At 43.7% G+C, this 23,401-nt stretch overlaps 1 protein-coding gene across 2 annotated transcripts in view; it reads right to left on the minus strand.

The window, feature by feature from the left end:
- LMTK2 (lemur tyrosine kinase 2) overlaps positions 1-23,401 on the minus strand; it is a 65,696-nt gene that overhangs the window by 29,403 nt on the left and 12,892 nt on the right. For both annotated transcript variants that reach the window (XM_079771960.1, XM_079771959.1), the window contains exons 2-6: positions 17,585-17,709; positions 15,021-15,165; positions 13,497-13,570; positions 9,807-9,925; positions 7,697-7,784 (exon numbers count right to left, since the gene is read on the minus strand). In XM_079771960.1, the coding sequence (XP_079628086.1) occupies positions 7,697-7,784; positions 9,807-9,925; positions 13,497-13,570; positions 15,021-15,165; positions 17,585-17,709 (551 nt within the window). The remainder of the gene's footprint in view (positions 1-7,696; positions 7,785-9,806; positions 9,926-13,496; positions 13,571-15,020; positions 15,166-17,584; positions 17,710-23,401) is intronic.

Consider the following 23,401-nt stretch of genomic DNA (forward strand, 5'->3'; position numbering starts at 1 on the left):
GCCGAGATACAAAGGATTGTTACAACATACTACGAACAACTCTATTCCAACAAACTGGACAACCTGGAGGAAATGGACATATTCCTAGAAAAATATAACCTTCCAAAACTCAATCAGGAAGAATCTAAACAGCTCAACAGGCCAGTAACTATGGAAGAAATTGAAGCAGTCATCAAAAAGCTTCCGGCAAACAAAAGCCCAGGGCCAGACGGCTTCACAGGAGAGTTTTACCAAACATTCAAGGAAGAACTAAAACCTATCTTCCTCAGACTATTCCAAAAAATTCAAGAGGAAGGAACACTTCCAGGCTCCTTCTATGAAGCCAGCATCACCCTAATACCAAAACCTGATAAAGACAACACAATGAAAGAGAATTACAGACCAATATCCCTCATGAACATAGATGCCAAAATCCTCAACAAAATTCTAGCAAATCGGCTCCAGCAGTACATCAGAAAGATCATACACCATGACCAAGTAGGATTTATCCCAGGAATGCAAGGATGGTACAATATCCGCAAATCAATAAACGTGATACATCACATAAACAAATTGAGAGAAAAAAATCACATAGTCATATCAATAGATGCAGAAAAAGCATTTGACAAAATCCAACACCCTTTCTTGATAAAAACTCTCAACAAAGTGGGAATAGAAGGACCATACCTCAACATAATAAAAGCTATATATGATAAACCCACAGCAAACATCATACTCAATGGACAAAAACTAAAACCATTTCCCCTAAGAACAGGAACAAGACAGGGATGCCCTCTCTCACCACTCCTGTTTGACATAGTACTGGAAGTATTAGCCATTGCAATTAGACAAGAAGAAGAAATAAGAGGCATCCAAATTGGAAAAGAAGAAGTAAAGCGGCCCTTATTTGCAGATGACATGATATTGTACATAAAAAACCCAAAAGACTCCATCAAAAAACTAATAGACTTAATAAATGAATTCGGCAATGTAGCAGGATACAAAATTAACGCCAAGAAATCTATGGCATTTCTATACACCAATAGTGAACTTACAGACAGAGAGACTAAAAAAGCAATCCCATTTACCATCGCACCAAAAAAACTAAGATACCTAGGAATAAACTTAACGAAGGAGGTAAAAGACCTATACACGGAAAACTACAGGACACTGAAAAAAGAGATAGAGGAAGACGTAAACAGATGGAAGAACATACCATGTTCATGGATTGGTAGAATCAACATCATTAAAATGTCCATACTACCCAAAGCAATCTACAGATTCAATGCACTCCCCATCAAAATACCAACAGCATATTTCACATACCTAGAAAGAACTCTCCAAAAATTCATCTGGAATAAAAAAAAAACCCGAATAGCCACAGCAATCCTGAGAAAGAAGAATAAAGTAGGAGGGATCTCAATACCAGACCTCAAGATGTATTACAAAGCCACAGTTCTCAAAACAGCCTGGTACTGGCACAAGAACAGACATATAGATCAATGGAACAGAATAGAGAATCCAGATATCGACCCAAACCACTATGCTCAATTAATATTTGACAAAGGAGGCATGAACATACAATGGAGTCAAGACAGTCTCTTCAATAAATGGTGTTGGGAAAATTGGACAGATACATGCAAAAAAATGAAACTAGATCACCAACTTACACCATACACAAAAATAAACTCAAAATGGATACAGGACTTAAACATAAGATGGGAAACCATAAAAATACTAGAGGAATCCACGGGCAACAAAATCTCAGACATATGCCAAAAGAACTTCTTCACTGACACTACCCCTAGGGCAATGGAAGCTAAAGAGAAAATTAACAAATGGGACTACATCAAAATAAAAAGCTTTTTTACAGCAAAAGAAACCATCAACAAAACAACAAGAAAGCCCACTCTATGGGAGAACGTATTTGCAAATGCTATCACTGATAAAGGTTTAATCTCCAACATCTACAGGCAGCTTATGCAACTTAATAAAAGGAAGATAAATGATCCAATAAAAAAATGGGCAACGGACCTAAATAGAATCTTCTCAAAAGAAGACAGAAGGAAGGCCAAGAGACACATGAAAACATGCTCAAAGTCACTGATTATCTGAGAGATGCAAATCAAAACAACAATGTGGTACCATCTCACACCTGTCAGAATGGCTACCATCAACAAATCAACAAACGACAAGTGTTGGCGAGGATGCAGAGAAAAAGGAACCCTCGTGCACTGCTGGTGGGAATGCAGACTGGTGCAGCCACTGTGGAGAACAGTATGGAATTTCCTCAAAAAACTGAAAATGGAACTCCCATTTGACCCAGTAATCCCACTCCTGGGAATATATCCGAAGAAACTAGAAACACCAATCAGAAAGGATATATGCACCCCTATGTTCATAGCAGCACAATTTACAATAGCTAAGATTTGGAAACAACCTAGGTGCCCGCCAGCAGATGACTGGATCAGAAAACTGTGGTACATCTACACAATGGAATACTATGCTGCCGTAAAAAAGGAATTCTCATCATTTGAAACCACCTGGATAGAACTGGAGAACATTATGCTAAGTGAAATAAGCCAGTCAATGAAAGAAAAATACCACATGATCTCACTCATTTATGGATAATAAAGAACATTATAAACTGATGAACAAAAATATAGATACAGAGACAGTAAAGCATCAAACAGACTGTCAAATTACTGGGGGAAGGTTAGGGAGAGGTGGGGGACATAAGAGATCAACCGAAGGACTTGTATGCATGCATATAAGCATAACCAATGGACACAAAACTCTGGGGGGTGAGGGCATGTATGGGTGTGGGGTGGGGGGGACAATGGTAAGATATGTACACATATAATACCTTAATAAAAAAAAGTGGAAAAAAAATATTTGAAAGTTACATTGATGCTGACATGTACTAGTAGTTGGACCCACAATGATCGCATCTGAACTGAATATGTAGATTTTTTTTGTTACCACACAGTATAACAACTATTTATATAGCATTTACATTGTAGTAGGTATTATAAGTAATCTAGAGATGACTTAAAGTATACAGGAGGGCCCCAGCCAGATGGCTGGGTGCAGCATCATCCCCTATACTAAAACAGTTGTGGGTTCAATTCCCTGTCAAGGCACATACCTAGGTTGCAGGTTCAATCCCTGGTATGGGCACATATAGGAGGCAACCTATCGATGTTTTTCTCACACATCGATGTTTCTCTCTCTTTCTCTCCCTCCCTCTCTCTCTAAAATCAATAAACATATCCTCAGGTGAGGATTAAAAAGAAAAAAGTATACATGGGGATGTGCATGGATTATATGCAAATACGACACCATTGTACATAAGGGTCTTGAGCATCTGTGGATTTTGGTATCTGGGCGGATTCTGGAACCAATTCCGTGGATATCGAGGGACATCATTGTTTAATGTGGATATCAATGCTTAATGAGTGAGGGGAAAAAGAAAAACTTTCTGAGAAGTACTAAAAGATGTTCTCCCAAATTAAAGTTGAGACAATAATTTTCCACAAAGCAGTCCATCATATTTCAATTTAACAATAATGAATTTAGGAGAAAATCTCTAGTTTCAACATTTTATTGGGCTTAATATTTATTACTTCATTACTCTGCACATTCAAGCTAGCCAAAAAGAGGCAATATGTAAAGTATTTTACTTTAGCCGAAGCCGGTTTGGCTCAGTGGATAGAGCGTCGGCCTTCGGACTGAAAGGTCCCAGGTTGATTCAGGTCAAGGGCATGTACCTTGGTTGCGGGCACATTACCAGTAGGGGGTGTGCAGGAGGCAGCTGATCGATGTTTCTCTCTCATTGATGTTTCTAACTCTCTATCCCTCTCCCTTCCTCTCTGTAAAAAATCAACAAAATATATTTTTTTAAAAAAGAAAGTATTTTACTTTAAGTAAAATCTAACTGATTCTGTTTGAAAGTTTTATCTTTGTTAACTAGGAAAAGCAACAGATTTTACTTCAAGAACAGGGAGTGTGGACTGTTCTGAAACTCAGAGTACACCTGAACCTCAGACTGTACTTCTCCAGACACAACTGAAACAGGTGCCAGCCACATGTGTAATTTTAAATGTTCTAGTGGCATCAAATTCCTGAAGAAAACAGCTTCCCCACGCGTTCACCTGACGCATCAACTCCAGGTGTGCACCTCGGTGCCCAGCAGTGAGGGCCTGTGACAGGAGGGAGGGCAGAGCCGGCTACAGGGTCGCCAGCCTCAGCACACCCGGGGTGGAGTGAAGCAGGCGTCAGGAGGGCAGGACGGCCTGGACACAAGCAGTCAGGACAGCCGGCGGGCAAAGAGCCAGCGCCACGGGCCCAGGGCAGCAGCCCGGCCTGGGGAAGGGGGAGATGAAGACAAGAGCCACGTGTAACCTACGCCCTTCCGTCACCTCAACTTGCAGTTTGGTCTCCCCAGTGGTGTCACTGCTTTTCTTCCAACTGATGTTTCTCAGCAGATGCCAACCTGCTTCTCCTCGCCCGCCGCCTGGACTCTGCAGCCCGCGGGAGCATCTGCTGCTCCCCCCGCACCGCCGGGCCGGCTCATGCTGCTCCTGACATCCTTTTGTGCCAAGGAAGTCAATCCACTCATCTTCCACACTCCGATCTAACGCACTTCCTTGGCCAAGCCTTCCCCAACGACTCTAGTTCGATTTCTTCTACACACACTACTCAAATCTTTACTCAATCATTATGATAAATGAATTTAAGTAACTAAAAATGAAAAAAACAAAAAAACACCCTACCATTTCCTGGGCACATACTCTAAGCCCAGCAATTGACGTTCATAATCTTAGTAATGGTGAGAGTAGTCTGTGAGGTAGGCAGTATTATCCCCACTTCACAGATGTCTAAACTAAGGCTTAAGGAGTTCAGGTAACTTTTCAAGGTGATACACAAGTGGCAGAATGAGCAGCTGAAGCAGGCCTGCCTGGCTCTACAGGCAGAAAAGGCAGGGATGCGGGGATGCGGGTGTGTGTGTGTGTGACTCACCTCTGTGTCCCCAGGGCACTGCCCAGCTCTTCGTACTTAATAGGTGCTTGATATGTTTTTGTTGAATGATCCTTACCCAAAAAACAATCTCCTTGCCTCCCTGTTCACGTGATGGCTCTGTGTACTTCCCATGGCAACAAGTCACAGACAACGCCCCGCAGTGAGGGCTCCTTCATCAACACCGCACCACCAGCATTACACATCAGCGGCTACGGTCCAGCTGTCAAACTCACTCAGAAGTGTTTTCATTTTCTTTCATAAAATTCTAAGATAAAGTGTTTTTGAAAAACAGGCTGGTAATTCTATCTTACAAGGAACTAAGTAAGTGCAAAAATATTCTCTCCTTTCTACTTAAAAGATGTTATCACTGAGCATGATCAGGGCCGGGTGACGACCGGAGGCTCCTCCAATAGCTCCTGACCTACTAAGAACATGTGGAGATAGTGGCCCTTTCACGGTGCCCGCCGCTGCTTGCTCACGGGCCGGGCGGCTTTGCCTGGATGGCGCCCCTCGGCTCAGGCAGGCCCTCTCCGGCTCACTGGGCTGACCCCCCTGACCGTTCCTGACACGGAGCCTCTGCAAACCGAGCCTAGAGCCCGAGACCGCAGGCCCAGTGACCGCGGAGGCCCTGGTCCTTGCTGCAGGGAGCTTCTGAAGTTGACGAGGGCCGAGAGGTGATGAGCACAGAACTGCCCAAGCAGACATGTGACCTCTCACTACTGGGCACCCTGGCAGGGCCCTGGATTAAAGGCCTTTACTTTGACATGAGACTAGCCATTCCAAGTACTGACAGATTTCCCAAGGAAATCTGGGAATTTCTTGCCTCCTCCTAGTATAGGTAACACAGAGTATAGGACCTTAAATAACAGTAGGTAATTATCAATGTTTTAAGAATTGTGGTAAAATGCATGACATAAAATTATCTTAACCATTTCTAAGTGCAGAGTTCAGGGGCATTATATACATTTACACTGTTGTGCAATTGCCATCACCACTACCCAACCAACAGAACTTTTTTCATCTTCCCAAACTGAAACGCCGTACCCATTAAATACCAACTCCCCATCCCCCCTCCTCCCAGCCCTTGGCAGCCACCCTTCCACTCTCTGTCTCTGAGTTTGACTACTTCAGATACCTCATATAGGTGGAATCATACAGTATTTGTCTTTTTGTGACTTGGCTTATTTCACTTAGCACATTAGAATAATATCCCATTGTACGGATATAACCGATTTTGTTCATTATTCAACCATTGATGGACGCCTGGGTTGCTTGCTATTGTGAATAACGCTGCTTTGAAATGGGTGCATGGAAATCTCTTTAAGATCCTGCTTTCAATTCTATGTTCCAGTGAAATTGCCGGATCACATGGTGATTCCATTTTAATTTTTTGAGAAGTAACGACTGTTTTAGAAATTTTACTAGAGGCCCAGTGCACGAAATCAGTGCACAGGTAGGGTCCCTAGTGGCTGCCAGCCAGGGGCGCCTCCCTTCTCCCAGTCACTTGCTGCCGCCACCGGCCCCGCCCCCTGGTCTAACTCCCGGTTGAGGGGACAATTTGCATATTAGGCTTTTATTACATAGGATTGTTGATCAATGTATCACAGATGGTGGACTTAACTGAAATAGCCATTAGCTCTGCCCTGCCTATGACAGCTTGGGGGGAGGGGAAAGATGGGAGCTCTTTCCAGATGTCCAGCCTTCAAGAGTAACATCCTCCCAATATGGCTGAGGAGAGTCACATAAAATATGTGTTTTAACCATAAAAATCCTAGAACAAAACACAAGCAGAAAAATCTCAGACATTTCTTGTAGTATTTTTTCTAATATTGTATATCTCCTCAGGCAAGGAAAACAAAATAAATAAATAGGACGATATCAAACTAAAAACTTTTTGCACAGCAAAGGAAATCATCAACAAAATGAAAAGCCAACCCACTGAGTGGGAGAACATATTTGCCAATGATATATCCGATAAGGGGTTAACATCCAACATTCATAAAGAACTTATATAACTCAACACCAAAAAAACCAAATAATACAATTAAAAAATGGGCAAAGGACCTGAATAGACACTTCTCCAATAGACATGAAAAGATGCTCAACTTCACTAATCATCACAGAAATACAAATTAAAACCTGTCAGAATGGCTATCACCAATAAGCAACAAATGATTGTTGGCAAGGATGTGGAGAAAAGGGAACCCTCGTGCACTGTTGGTGGGAATGCAGACTGGTGCAGTCACTGTGGAAAACAGTATGAAGTTTCCTCAAAAAATTAAAAATGAGACTTCAGGGAATGTGAAAAGTGGCTGCCTAAGAGACATCAAAGAAACCTAAGACAGTAATTCAAAGGAATATATGCATCCCCATTTCACTGCACCGTTATTTACAATAGCCAAGATTTGGTAGCAGCCCAAGTGCATATCAATAGATGAGTGGCCATTAGAAAAAATATCCTTGGGCGAGGCTTAAAAAAGAGAGAGAGAGAAATATGATTAGATAAGCAATGCATAAGAATAGCTTAGCATAGAGATGAAGTATAAAATAACACTAATACTATTATCAAAGGTAATGAATGAATACTTCATTAAGTTCTTAATATGGAGGACAGAGTGAAAGCTGCCCCTCATCCAGGATTTCTCTCTCTCAAACCTTTTGCATGCTTGACCTTGAATTTCTACTAAAAACTTACCAGGTCACAGAACTCAAACACCAGAAGGTAGGGAATTGCTTCTACACACTGCCCAACACACTGAAGAACGTTCGGATGCTGAAGAATACTGGGGGGAAACAGTCACAGTACTGTTCATCAGAGAGCACGCGAGTAAAACTGTTCAAACAGTAATCCACATTTTAACATTCATCATGATTTAAATAGGATAACCTGAAAAGAGCTCATTAACAGATTGATTGTTATCTAATAATTAAATCATTCAAAGGTAATCGGGTGAACATTTTCAAAATCTCTAATATTAGTAATTTTAATTTATAAATGATCATTTTGAAGTAGCACTTTCAAAAAGGCAAGGAAAATATATCAAGTTCTGCTTTATTTTCAATCCATATACTAAACAGCCCAGCTACGCCTAGGCTATCTACCTTATAACTACTTCCATAAATTCCCACAGCATATGCAAACTCTTTTTTGGAAAATATTTTGTCCAAAAGAAAGTTTATAAAAAAAATATGCCAAAATAGCTTTTTAAAAAGCTTTTCATTTTGAAGCAATTGTGACTTAACAATAAGTTGCAAAGGTAGTATAAAGAGGTTCCACCTTTCCTTCCCCCGGTTCCCGCTGGTTACATCTGACAACCACAGTGCAGTGCCGGAACCAGGGCACTGACACAGCACCCATGTGTGCACATGTGTGTGCTGTTACCACATGCGTCATTCCCACAACCACCAAACCACCACCTCAACAGAAATGCAGAAGTGCTCCCTCACCACACAGGCTTTCCCCAAGCTACCCTGCCCCCCACATCCCCTCCTCCCTAAGCCCTGGCAACAGCTAATCTGTTTTCCATTTCTATAATGTTCTCATTTTGAGAATATTACGTATATGAAATCATATAGTACGTGGCCTTTTAAGATGGACCTTTTTCATTTAGCTTAATGCCCTCAAGATTATCCAAGTTGTTGCCTGTATCAATAAGCATTTCAATCCACATACTAGATAGCCCAGCTACTCCTAGGCTATCTACCTTATATACTACTAGAGGCCCAGTGCACGAATTCATGCACGGGTGGGGTTCCTTGGCCTAGCAAGTGATGGGAGGAGGCGGGGGGGGGGGGGCGCGGGGGCGGCTGGCCAGGGCGGGGAGGGACCGAGGGAGGTTGGCCGGCCATGGGGAGGGGATGCAAAAGGTTGGCCAGCTGGACCCACCCCTAATTGGGGTGGGGGGCAATTGGGAGCGGGGCCAGCCAGGGGGAGCGCCCGCGGGTGATTGGCCAGCCGGCCCCGCCCCCTGGTCTAACTCCCAGTAGAACTCTCGGTTGAGGGGACAATTTGCATATTAGCCTTTTATTATATAGGATTCCTTTTTATTGCTGAGTAGTCCCTGGTATGGAATATCAGTTTGTTTAACAACTCACCTACTGAGACACATTTTCATTTTGAGTCTTATGTTATGAGACTCTGGATCTGATTTAAATTGTGTATTTTGCAAACAGAAATTTCAAAGTTTAGTTTTTTGGGGCCTTAAAAAATATTTTGGCTTTACTCAAAAGCAAACTTACTTGGTAGATAAAATATTCTTAGGTCTAACAATGCTGTAATTTTAAGTGACATATTTAAAATATTGTTCCTTGAATGAAGTTTTACAATCTGTCCATACAGAGATAAAGAGAGAAATTTCCTGAAAGAGTTCACTTTCGTTATCCATGACAGGTGCACAAAATGACGTGCAGTGGAATGAGCAGGACAAGCAGATGTGCCTGTGACATCAATGTCCGTTTCCTTTGAGGTCCCCTGTGTCTGGCTGACAAATCTCAATCTTTCCTTCTCCCTTAGGGTCACAAAATCAATTTGTTGCCAAGAACCTTGACAATCATGCTCTACTTCTTGCTTTTGGAATTATAATGCCATCCTTTTCCTGACTAGGAACTCTCATGTTCTATAGCTCCCTTTAGATTTGTTGTTTTTTTAATTTAAGTATAGTTGGTATACAGTATTAGTTTCAGGTGTACAATATAGTGATTCAACATTTATATACTTTACAATGTAATTACAAAGTAGTTTTAAACATGTGATTTTCAAAAGACCACAGACTGTGTTTACAGAACATATATTAAGGATTACTTACTAGTACGGTTCTCCATTTTTCAAAAAAGTATCTTGTTCCTTTGGGCTTGCACTTGCTTTTAACTCCTTCACTATTACTCTTGCTACACTAGTGCCCGTGTAAATCTCTCCAAGGAGGACCTAAAACAAAGAACAGTTTTTCATTTCACTCCCAACAAAATGGTAAAGAAGTGTGTCTCATTTATTAGGAAGTGGAATACAGGAAAACAAATTCAGCAACAAGCAGATGGCCTTCTATTATTTTAAATACTACTTCACAAAAAGCTTGGAAAAGTAAAATACAACCTTCAGTTTTAAGCCATTCATTAGATATTTACAATATTCTTAAATTTATGTGTATCTCTTTTCTATTTACTTAAAAATGTATTATACTTTCATGGAAATTTCCAATGGTATTACAGAAGAGTAATCTATAAGTTCAGTTCAAACATAACAAGCATTTCTCAAAAACACTTCAAATGAGATTTCTTATTTTGTCTCCTTCACATAGAGAAAGTAAACTGACAAAGAGCCAATGTACAAACAAATTATCACTGCATTATAATGCTAAAAATCCATGGCATTCCAATTATTCCAGGCCCTTATCTTGTACTAAAACCTTAATCAAAATTCAGGGGGGCGGGGGGAAATATAGCAATGAAATTAATAGAACACAAAATGAGAATGAAAATAAGAAGTTAAACATGAAATATTAAATGTAATGTAGGACAATGCTAAGGCATTCCAAAATATAATCCTATCTAATAAGAGAGTAATATGCAAATTAACCACCACTCTGTCACACCCACAAGCCACACCCACAGCCAATCAGGAACAAGTATGCAAATTAACCCAACCAAGATGGCTGCGGCCACGGAGCGAGCAGGAGGCTTGGGTTTCCCCAGCAATGGAGGAAGCCAAGCTTTCCGCACACCCTGGCTGGCCCAGGCCTCCGCTCAAGGCTACAGAGTTTCAATTATAGAAGATAAATAAATCCCAACAAAAATGGCGGCAGCCACGGAGCTGGAGAGAGCAGGAGGCCTGAGTTGCCCCCAGCGATGGAGGAAGCCAAGCTTCCGCAGCCCTGGCCTGCCTTGGCCTCCACTCAAGGCTATAAAGTTTCAATTATAGAAGATAAATAAATCCCAACAAAAATGGCTGCAGCCACGGAGCAAGCAGGAGGCTTGGCTCTGCTCAAGGCTACAAAGTTTCAATTATAGAAGATAAATAAATCCCAGATACCAGGGCCTCCACTTGGGTTGCCAGGGGGCGTGGCCGGCCTGCAAACCACCACAGGCCCCTCACCCAGGCTGCCCCATGCCCCAAGGGAACCCCCACCCTGATCCAGGACACCCTTCAGGGCAAACCAGCCGGCCCCCACCCATGCACCAGGCCTCTATCCTATATAATAAGTAATATGCAAATTGACCATCACTCCAACACACGATAGCTGCTCCCATGTGGTCAAAGATGGCCGCCACTAGATGGCCAGCAGGAGAGGGCAGTTGGGAGGGACCAGGTCTGCAAGGGAGGGCAGTTGTGGGCGATCAGGCCTGCAAGGGAAGGCAGTTGGGGGCGATAAAGCCTGCAGGGGAGGGCAGTTAGGGGTGACCAGGTCGCCTGAGGAGGGAAGTTGGGGGTGACCGGGGCTGCAGGGAAGGGCAGTTGGCGGGGGGGGACCCAGGCCTGCAGGGGAGAGCAGTTGGGGGGGACACCAGGCCTGCAGGGAAAGGCAGTTAGGGGTGACCAGGCCTGCAGGGGAGGGCAGTTAGGGGCAAACAGGCTGGTAGGGGAGCAGTTAGGCATCAATCAGGCTGGCAGGGGAGTGGTTAGGGGGTGATCAGGCTGGCAGGCAGAAGCGGTTAGGGGCAATCAGGAAGGCAGGCAGGCGAGCAGTTGGGAAGCAGCAGTCCTGGATTGTGAGAGGGATGTCCGACTGCCTGTTTAGGCCCGATCCTACCTGGGATCATCCCTCGAGCGATCCCAGATTGGAGAGGGTGCAGGCTGGGCTGAGGGACACCCCCCCACACACCCCGTGCACAAATTTTGTGCATCGGGCCTCTAGTATCCTTATAATAAAAGCCCAGCGACTGAACGGGGAACAACCAGAACGACCAGTCGACCAGTCGCTATGATGTGCACTGACCACCAAGGGGCAGCTGCTCAACGCAGGAGCTGCCCCTGGTGGTCAGTGGGCTGCCACAGTGGGAGCGCTGATCAGCTGACTGGGATGAGCAGCTGCTCCTGCTACAACCCCCGGGCCGACTAGCAGGAACCCGGGCTGCGATCATCGCCCCAGGCTCCTCCTCCTCACTCCCTGCCGCCTCATCCAAATGCCCACAGGCTGTGCAATGCCGCCACCAGGCTTGCAAAGCTGACCCTGGAGGCTGGGAGGCGGGTTTGTGGCCGCCGCGGGACTGAGGCCTACTCCGCTGCCTCTCAGTGCTATTGTCCCTGGGCCCAGCCCCAACAGGGTCCCCTGGAGAGGGGAGTGCTCCAGCTCCATGGAAGATGCTGGACCAGGGAGCAGCCACTCAGAGGGCGGGTCTATAGCCGCTCAGCTGACCGGGATGAGTGGCTCTCCCAAAGTGGGCTGATCCCTGCAGGCCACGCCCCTCATCAGTGCAAGAATCCCGTGCACCAGGCCTCTAAAATAAAAATGATGATGAAGTAAACATTTTTATTTAATTCAAGAATGATCAAAACTAAAGGCTGCCTTTTAGAAGTTATTTTATCTTTTTATAAAATAGATTCATTTTAATGCCCTTGAAAGAAAGAGCATATACTTGAACAGAATTTAATGTCTTTATTAGGAATATAAGGGCAGAAATATGAACAGAACAAGAAATTCTGATAATTAACAAAGTTACTTTTTTTGTTTGTTTCAAAGAGCCAACTTGTGCCAATATACTATAAGACTAATAACCATAAGATATCAATTTCAAAAAGAATAATAGTATGCTATTGCAATAACCTGGCTCGTTGTTTCTCTCCCGCCCCCACTGTTACCATTCTTGATGTTCAATAGATGCAGGGACAAATTCTTAAAACCACAACCTCTCAGTTCTTTGATCTCACTTCCAATAATCATTTTCCTACTATCCCATCTCAGCAAACACTCCCATGAGTCTATACATAGCTAATTAATAAATATAGTATGTCCTAGACCTTGAATCTTAACTTCTTCTCTGCCAGTCCTTTGATTTCCAGCTCACTTACTTCAACAGTCTAATCCAACAAGTGTACAACTTGTCCTCTGAGTCCAGTAATGACACCACTTGTCTACCATCTTGGCTGGTTCCAAACATCTCCTAGTCCATTTCTCTAATTGCTTTTAGAGTAAATCTCCTCTACAGACTTGTCTAAAGGCTGTCTCCACTTTCTCCCTTGAACTTCCTCAGGAGTGCAGAAGGCAACTGATCAATGATTCTCTCTCATTATTGAAGTTTCTATCTCTCTCTCCCTCCCCCTTCCTCTCTGAAATCAATAAAAATGTATTTTTAAAAAATAAAAGGACCTTTTTGGAAGAACGTACCACACAGGAATGTTGAAGCTCACATTCCCATGTAGTTTCACAGGGTAATGGGAAAACTCAATCAGGACTGTAACGGCTGGAGAGAATGTGGAATGTCACGCAATACAATTCTTAATTAGCCTTAAATTCTAAACAGTATAAGTAGGAGGAAAAAAATAGAAGTAAACAACACTTTACCTTTCCAAACCATCCATTTCCAATTTCCTGTATATAGTTTAGACTGTGGCGGGCAACTTGAGACTTCAAACCTTCTGTAGGAAAAAGTAAAAAACATTAAAAACTAAAAATAGGGCCCTAACCAGTTTGGCTCAGTGGACAGAGTGTTGGCCTGCAGACTGAAAGGTCCCGGGTTCGATTCCGGTCAAAGGCATGTACCTTGGATGCGGGCACATCCCCAGTAGGAGGTGTGCAGGAGGCAGCTGATCAATGTTTCTCTCTCATCAATGTTTCTAACTCCCTATCCCTTTCCCTTCCTCTCTGTAAAAAATCAATGAAATATATATATTTTTTAAAAACTAAAAATAGGTATTTAACTGAAATAAATTAAATATTAAATATACAACCTATAGCCTAGCTGGTGTAGCTCAGTGGTTGAGCGTCAACCCATGAACCAAGAGGTCAGTGGTTCAATTCCCAGTCAAGGGCACATGCCCGGGTTACAGGGTCGATCCCCAGTGGGGGGCATGCAGGAGGCAGCTGATCAGTGATTCTCTCTCATCATTGACATTTCTATCTCTCTCTCCCCTCCCTTCCTCTCTCTCTAATATCACTAAAAACATATTTAAAAAATACAACCTATAAAGTTCAAACACCAACATAAATTTAATGCTTGTGCTAAAGACAGAAACAAATACGTAAAACATCTCTTTCAAACTAACAATGCCAAAACGTTTTAAAACTGACAATATTTTGTAATTGAGTATCCCACCCTGACTCTTCAATACCTTGTACTGTTTTTTCTGACCCAACTACACTACCGTAACCTCTAGTCACCATTCTGCTGGCCTTTACTCAGTCCTGTTTCATGATGGAGCAGGGAACCCCAGAGACTGTCCTTCCGTATCTTAGGGTGCAAAATCCATCTGATTAACAAATCCAAATACACCCCTCCTCCCAAACACAGGGCACCCCAGAAGACGGCAGAGTCCATTCAGCACGACAAGCAGGCAGAGAACTGGGAGAGAAGCGTGCCTACTGAAAAAGAGGCAGGAGCCCTGGATCAGTGGATAGAACCCCAGCCCTTGGACTAACAGGTCCTAGGTTCGATTCTGGTCAAGGACACTTACCTCGCTTGCAGGCTTGATCTGTGTGTGGGAGGCAAACAATAGATGTGTCTCTCTCACATCGATGTCTCTCTCTGTCTCTGTCTCTCCCCCTCCCTTCCACTCTCAAAAATCAATGAGAAAATATCCTCGGGTGAGGATTAACAAAAAAAAGGGAGAAAGAGAAAGGCAGAAGCTCTGTCTGAGAATTCCATTCTAAGAAAGTGAGGAGGCTATTCTTAAAACAGATCCAGGGTCCAAAGGAAAGGACTCAGTTTTTGCGGGAATGCAATGTGCCTGACCATTCAGCCTCAGCAGGGAGCAGAAGGAAGAGAAATAAGCCCAAGAAGGAGACAGTCGGTACAATTATTTTACGCTTCGCAGCAAGGTTCCCAGTCTCACCTCTTAGAAATAACTCAGGAAAACACGAAGGTCTTACCTACAGAAGGCTGGAACTGGGATGGAGCTGGTAGTGAAACATTTGGTACTGAAAGTGTGAACACTTCTGCTGGGGACTGAACGGAGGGAGTATCTTCTGCTGGTGGTGTGAAATCTATCTCATCATCAAAATTATCTTCAAATTCCTAATATAAAAGAAGAGCAATGTTATAGTGAATATAGGTCAATTTGAGAGCAAATCCTTAAAACCACTGGCTAACATTTAAGATATGAACATTTATTCATTCATTTGGAACATGTGGCCAAAATTTTTTTCCCAATTCACACTTATTTCAAGTAAAAAGCATATAATTTGTGTTCTCCAACTCCAAATAGCAGAATCAATAGGACTTGAAAATAAATTATATTTTATGTAACTCTTTAGACTGATAGCTTGAAGTTAAATGTAAAATCCTTTATTATAAAAGGCTAATATGCAAATTGACTGAACGGCAGAATGACTGGTCACTATGACGTGCACTGACCACCAAAAGGCAGACGCTCAACACAGGAGCTGCCCCCTGGTGGTCAGTGTTCCCACAGGGGGAGTGCCGCTCAGTCAGAAGCTGGACTCATGGCTGGCGAGCACAGCGGCGGTGGTGGGAGCCTCTCCCGCCTCCATGGCAGCACTAAGGATGTCTGACTGCCAGCTTAGGCCCGCTCCCAGCGGACAGCAGACCTAAGCCGTCAGTAGGACATCCCCAAGGGGTCCCGGACTGCAAGAGGGCGCAGGCCAGGCTGAAGAACCTCACCGAGTGCACGAATTTCGTGCATCGGGCCTCTAGTTTTCTATAATGACCATGGAACTTAAAATGGAAATACTCTTCTAAGTTCAAAATTTTACTTCTAAATTGTTATAGTCTAAGCTATTCTTTTTTCTTATTATTCACTTTCACAGATCTCTTTGCATATTGAATCAAAACAATTTATTTTAAAATTGTATATGCACTTCTGGTTACAATGTAATTTCAATCAAAACAAGGAAGTTAAAAGACTCAGGAAAGGTATTTTTAGGCAAGTCCTATTTATCTGAAAAAAGCAGAATAAAAAATTAATCGAGGTAGAAAATAATCTGAGATCTGAACACCAAGATTACAGTATAAACCTGCAGCACACTAGTTCAGTTGACATTCTAAGAACATCTGGTTTTCTAGAGATGGCAACTTGAAAACCGAGGCTGCCCCAGTTGAGCTGCAGAAACCTTTGAAGTGACTTTGTTCCGCAGAAAGCTATCTTACCTGTTCCCATCAGCGAGCTGGGTCTGCCTCGGTATCCATGTTAACACAGATACAGCTGATTATCAAGGTCATTCATTCCCTCCGGTAATGAGAGAGTATTACACCACCAGGCCTAACAGAGTTCTTTCCATTCCTCACAGAACAACCTTCTTTTCATTTTCTACCACCTCCCATAGCCCTCCATATAAGGAAGAAACTAAAAGCTGGAAGGGCAGGTCTCTCTGATGTAGCATTCATGTTCTCACGTGCATGTGAGGGGGCATTCTTCCATGTATGTCATATATGTTGCCATATGCATTAGGGCATCATTGCTAATGGGAAGCGGGAAGCAGAATAAGTGAGGTACACCTTCAAACAGAAGAGCTGTGTCAACTTTCCTTCCGGACATTCCTAAAGGTTCTCCCATTGAAAATAACTTTATCCATCACTTCCACCTTAGAAATAATGCTACTCAAGACTTTGCCACAGCATGGTACACCATTAGGCAGCAGATGATTCTAAGGTTCAGAGAGGGTGGCCGGCTGATGTGGCTCAGTGGCTGAGCGTCAACCTAAGAACCAAGAGATCATGGTTCGATTCCAGGTCAGGGTACATGCCCGGGTTGCGGGCCGATCCCCAGTAGGGGGCCTGCAGGAGGCAGCCAATCAATGATGTTCCTCTCACTCGTCGAGGTTTCTATCTCTCCTTCTCCCTTCCCCTCTCTAAAAATCAATAGAAACAACATTCTACCCATCTGCGGCTACACAAGCCAGTATTTACAATTGGCAGCATTCTTCTTTCTCCCCACTTAGGGAGCTGTAGGGTTCAAGGTAAACTGAAAGACGCTCTCCTCATACACAAAACACACTAGGGGATCCCTTGGCCTCAACAATCACAGACCCACCAGCATAGAAAGTTTGGGGAAAATCAAAACCAGCCAGCTCTTCCTTGTAGGCCTTATAGCAAGTGAATACAATCATCACACTTTATTCCTCCCTTTCAAAACTTAAAATTGTCAATAATGCTCTAAGGCAGGGCGAGCAAACTACAGCTAGCGAGCCAAATCCAAACTACCCATTTTTATAAAGTTTTATTGGTACACAGCCACAACCATCTGTTTCTGTGCTGTCTATGGCTGATGTAGCACTTCGCTGGCAGAGCTGAGAGGTGACTGTGACAAGACCCTGCGTGGCCTATGGTATTTACTATTTACAATGGCCGAATTTATTTACTATTGGTTCTTACAGAAGTCTGCCCATCCCTGCTCCCAAGGGAGTGTGATACTTAGCCATTCTATTGATAAATGTATCGGAGGATGATTTTGAATGTTCCCACCATCTGTGCTCACCTTAAAGTCAATTTCTGGGTCTTTACAGCAGGATACACAATTTGCAATTAACACGATTAATATAATGAAACTGCACACAGATAGGATCACAAAAGATGAGGAAACTTCGGCAGCAGGTGACTCCCCTAGAAAGAGAAGTAAGTAATATTAACATCGTGGACATTCCAAAATCAACTTTAATAAACAAATCAATATATTTTCCACCAAATATAAATGAGGCTAAGGGTTAATAAAATAATGCTTAAATGTTCAAGATAAAGATGATAACCAATCCAAGATAAGAAGTTAGGGTTTTGCCCTAACCAGTTTGGCTCAGTGGATAGAGCGTCGGCCTGCAGACTGAAGGGTCCCAGATTCGATTCCAGTCGAGGGCATGTACCTTGGTTGCGGGCACATCCCCAGTAGGAGGTGTGCAGGAGGCAGCTGGTCGATGTTTCTCTCTCATCGATGTTTCTAGCTCTCTATCCCTCTCCCTTCCTCTCTATAAAAAAAATTAATAAAATATATTAAAGAAAAAGAAGCTAGGGTTTTAAAAAATCTTGTGAAATAATCTTAGATTTACAGAAAAGTTCCAGAGACAATCCAGAGTCCCCATGCCGCTTCCCCCAACATTAACATCCTACGTCTCCATGGTACACGCATCAAAGCTAAGACAGTAACATTGGTACACCACCAGTAACTGAACTTCAGACTTTATTTGGATTTTACCAGTTTTCCTATTAATATCCTTTTACTTTTCCAGATTCAATCCAGGTTACCAACACTGCATTTAATCATCATGTCCCCTTAGTCTTCTCCAATCCCTGATGTTTCTCAGTCTTTGTGTTTCATAACTTTGACACTTTTGGAGAGTACTGGTCAGTTACTGTGAAGAACGTTCCTCAATTTGGGCTGCCTCATGATTGGACCGAGGTTACAGATATGCCCGAAGAATCTAGACTAGCACAGGGTGAATGGCCCTTCTCATCACATCAGAGCAAGGGCACAAGATGTTGGCACGACTTGTTCCTGGGCATGTGAACTTGATCACCTGACCCAGGTGGTTTCTGCCGGGTTTTACCACTGGGAAGTCACCCCTTTCTCCTTTACTACTCGATTCCTTAAAGTAGGTCCGAAGTCAGGTGCACCTCACAGGGGAGTAAGCTGTACTTCCTGGAGGAAGGAACATCACAGAATCATGGACATACGTTACAACTTCCACAGTAATTAGTATTTGGGGGAGACACCTTGAGGTTAGGCAAATATCCTGTCTCCTTAAAGTTCTGCACACTAATTTTCTTATCTGTCACTGCGCCTTGCCTGCAGCCATTAACACCATGATGTTCTAAGGGTGGTTTTCTATTTCCCTCGCTCCTTCTACATTTATTATTTGTAATTCTTCCTCTCCCCCCACCCCCTCACTTACACAGTTATGACCTCACAGGTATTTCTTTTAGATGCTGGGTTATAAGCCAGGATATCATTATTTTGTTGCTCAAAGTGTTTTAGCTTTGGCCAGGGAGCGCTTTCCCGTTGCCCACGGGGCCTTTGGACGTGCCCAGCCCCCGCTGTTTCCCGCGTCTCCTCCACGGGCTGGCACTACAGCGAGCTCCGGCTCCTCTTTACCTTACCCACCCCGCTGGAGAAGCAGCCACCTCCCCGAGGAGCCCGTCCTCACCAGGAGCTTGTCCCCGGGAGCAGAGCCTGCCCGTGGCCCCTTCCGCACGGCACTGGTAGGGGCAGGGGCAGATAGAGTGGTTTTTACATCTTTAAAGAACTGTTTTCAAAATGAAACAAAACGAGGTGCAGCAGACACTGCACGGGAGCCACAAGGCCTAGATATTGGACTATTGGCCCTTCATAGGAACTGTGCAAGCCCCGTCTAGAGCACAGAGCTTTTTACATCTCACTTGCAACACAAAGTTACTGAAAACATCTCATCCAACGAGGGCTATTTTGAGCATTTTCTTTAGTAGAGCAAACTGCTGAGTCTCACCTACCGGTGTTTTACTAAGAAATAAACATTTCCCCCCAGTTTTATTGAGCTTATGACTGACATATCACATGATGTCAGTTGAAGGTGTACAACGTGATGATTTGATATACATATGTATTGCGAAATGATTACAATAAGGTCAGACATAAATTTTTCCTTAATATCCTCATCTGCAGCTAATTATGTGTTCAAATACACCAAGGGGAAGGCATGGAGACAAGTTAATGAATGATGCCACCGTTTTTCTGCAGCAAAACTATAATACCTGAAGGAAAGAAAAACGAATCCCAACGCCTACGTGAGCAAGACACACTCCTGAGCATAAACGACCTCAGTGAAGAGCAGAGAGGTCTGAAGCCAGCCGCAAACAGGACTAAGTTTCTTCTCAACACAAAGGTCTGTTTGTGGAAGCAACGCCGAAACCACACTGCTACAAGCGGGGCTCGCCTCTGGGTTTACAACTAAGAGAGTAAACGGGGGGCTGTTAAGAATCTGCAGGCTCTAAACCAACAATATCGACAACAGGAAAACCTGGACATTCACTGAACCCCCAGTGCTGGCTTGCTGACTCTCTCAAAAGCCCATCTGGAGGAAGTCAACTTCCAGAGAGAGCGAATTCCTTAACTACAGACACTGCACAATTCTCAACCGAGTGAGGCGCGGGAGCCAACTTTCTAAGAATGAAGACGACCCACAAAGGTCACTTCCTCCTCCTCCTCCAGCTACCTGCGCTCTCCTTCAGCTCGGCTTGCGTGTCCCACTGGTACTTATTCTTATAACTGTTTTCCTGCCTGGCTCATCCAATAAAAAGCAAATATGACTCCTGAGGCTCCTTACAGCAAAGCACTTTCATAGCCGCTGTATTTTATTTTTAAAATGCAGTTTGTCCACTGCATTTTAACATCCTGAATTTTCAGGTGTATCTTTTTTTTCCCAATATATTTTATTGATTTTTATTACAGAGAGGAAGGGAGAGGGATAGAGAGCCAGAAACATCGATGAGAGAGAAACATCGATCAGCCGCCTCCTGCACACCCCCCACTAGGGGATGTGCCTGCAACCAAGGTACATGCCCTTGGCCGGAATCGAACCCGGGACCCCTCAGTCGGCAGGCTGACGCTCCATCCACTGAGCCAAACCGGTTAGGGCTTCAGGTGTATCTTATACTCGAAAAGTTGGTTTTCATTGGCAGAGTTTCCTCTTTTTTAAAGGCACAGAAGGGTGTGTCGTAATCAATTGTATCTGAGATGTGACAAACTACAGCATGATTTCATTGGATCGTTACCGCAGCGCTGAGGGAATCCGACCAGCTCCACATCACAGGTGACACACTGACATGCAAGGACACAGTGGGAATGTGGCGCTGAGTACAAACCCATGCTCCCCAGGACCCCACATGGTTTGCCTCATCAAGGTTAACTTTTAACTCTTAAAAACAGCCTAACCTAAGTACTTTGAACAGAAGTCTGTTAATTAAGACAGTACACACTTCTGGGGCTCTCTTCCAAGCTCCACATAACAAATATTAAATCATTTTTTCCTCTCTTTTCAGCCATGTTTTTTTCTCAGCACACACTGTCTATTTATTGTAAAGTTTGATCAGAACTGCCTGAAGGCAGCTCAATTATCTGATTCAGAACCATCTTCTGTGAGTCATGGGGTCGGCATGAGAAGTCTTACCGTGTTAAACTAACAGCTGTGTGGAGTCTGGCCCTCCCCTCACTTACTTGCTCTATCCACCTACAGGCCTATCTGGTGAGGACCCCACGGGGCATCTGCTCCCCGCACTCCGATTTCCTCCGTGTGCACCAGGCCTGTTCTCCTCCGGGTCTACCAGTCCCACCGAAAGGACTCTACAAACTACAGCCTGAAAAGGAACCTACTAGTAGCCCCAAGTAGAAATTTTTAGTTTTATCACTTTTAAAACCATCTTATATACTGTGCTTTTCTCCTGGTTAGTCCACGGCACTGTGCTTTAAAAAACTCTATATCCCAGTTAAAGGAAAACTTCCGGAAGCTGAAGAACTGGAACCAACCTCACACAGGCTGGAAGGTGAGCTGGGCCTGCAGAAGCCACAGAGGAAGCAAACTCCAGCCTGAGGAACTACAGCCGAAGTCCCCACTCCCCTGCGGTCCAAGTGCAAACAGCCCCTGGGAGGTTCCTGATTACAACTGTTAGGAAACCATGAAGCAAGACGGGTTCCTTTAACATTCTCGGTCCACGCCATTCAGAACGCGTAAGTCAAACCAACCGTCTAGAAAAGAAAAGCATCAATAACAACGGGAGTGTCTCCAGACACTGAGGCAGCTTTACCACTGCAAACTGGGAATGAGGGAACTGGAGGTCTGTGCTGCTGAGCCTGCTTCCCTCAGACACCAATGAAAACATCCCTGGCATCTCTAAAACACATTCTGTGAGCGATATTTCAGTTTCAAACCATCTTAATAGTTATCTAGCATTTGATTTAATAAGCAGAAAACTTGAGAAACTCTAAGAGGTAGGTACCTATTATCTGTTTTATAGACAGGTAATTAGGAGCATGCAATTTCTCAGTAATGACTCAGAGTAAGTCAGGAGTACTACCTGATTATTAATTCAACCATTATAAATCCCTGCCTAGAGCTTCCATCAGAATTTGAACATACATGTAATTAACTAAAGAGTTACCTGTGAAACAATTTTGGGGTTAAATAAAAAATGTAAACATCCACAGATAAAAAGAAATGATAATTAATGCTTGATCCATTAGAGATTGCAAAATGCTGATACTCTAATTTTGTCATTCCTTCTTCAGTTACAAGCTGATACGCTTTCATAAAGAGAAATTTCTTCATATTTGCCGTTGGGTTACCCAGTGGTTCAGGTCAGAAAGGGGGGGGCTGAAAGCACAAACCCTCTCATCACGTGCTTGGCTCCTCTGGCTACCAGCCCCATCATGAAGCTAATTGGGGCCCACCTAGAGTCACGTCATGAGCATAAATTCATGTATGACTGACAGGGGCTTGTTGTTAATAACAAGAGATGCTCCCATCACCCCTATCACCAGGAAATCCCATGTTTTGGGAGCTCTGGTCCCGGAAAGGGGGACAAAGACCAAGTATGTGTTCCCTGTTACGTCACAGGCATTTACGTTCTTTCTACCGGGAAACTCCCACACCCTTCCACTAACTCCTCTTCACCATCCGATCAACCTGGAAACTGGTCCCACAGGTCCCAGTCCCTACCTTTGGACCCCCACCGCACCCTGTATTTCCCCATCGTAGAGTTTATCACCCCAGCATTCTAAACGTCCATGTCTTCCCCACTAGCTGAAGCTAAGCAGGGTTGGGGACCAGGCCTGTATACTCCACCAGCGACTCTCAGGGCCCAGCACAGAGCCTGGCATTCAGTCAGAAGTGGGGGGAGAGGAGAAAGAGAGAAAGTGAGGGAGACACCAACTAAGGAGCACCAGCAAAGGAGGGAAGATAAGCAAGGAGGGAGAGGAGGAGAAAGAAATGCATGACTAATCTCCTGGGTAACAGAATGAACTTAGGTTTTAAGGGTCAAACATTGCAACAGCAGCAGTCCTTTGATAATTTGATGCTCTTATTTGGCAAAGATTTTCCTCCCACTACTAACCATCCCCTAATGCATACTGTACCGGGTATTCCTGTCCCTCCCCACCATTAACAGTTAACCACTATTCCCCAGGTCTCAGAGAACTTCCAAAAACATTCTTAATTTACCCATTCTGCAATTCATATTAAGCAGTGTAACTATTAAGTTGTTTTCTTTAAACAATAAGTTTTCTTAAAAAGTGGATTTCCCCCAACTTGTGTTCTCCTCTGATAACGATATTCAT

This window comes from Cnephaeus nilssonii, assembly GCF_951640355.1.
Source record: "Cnephaeus nilssonii genome assembly, chromosome: 5".
NCBI lineage: Eukaryota > Metazoa > Chordata > Mammalia > Chiroptera > Vespertilionidae > Cnephaeus > Cnephaeus nilssonii.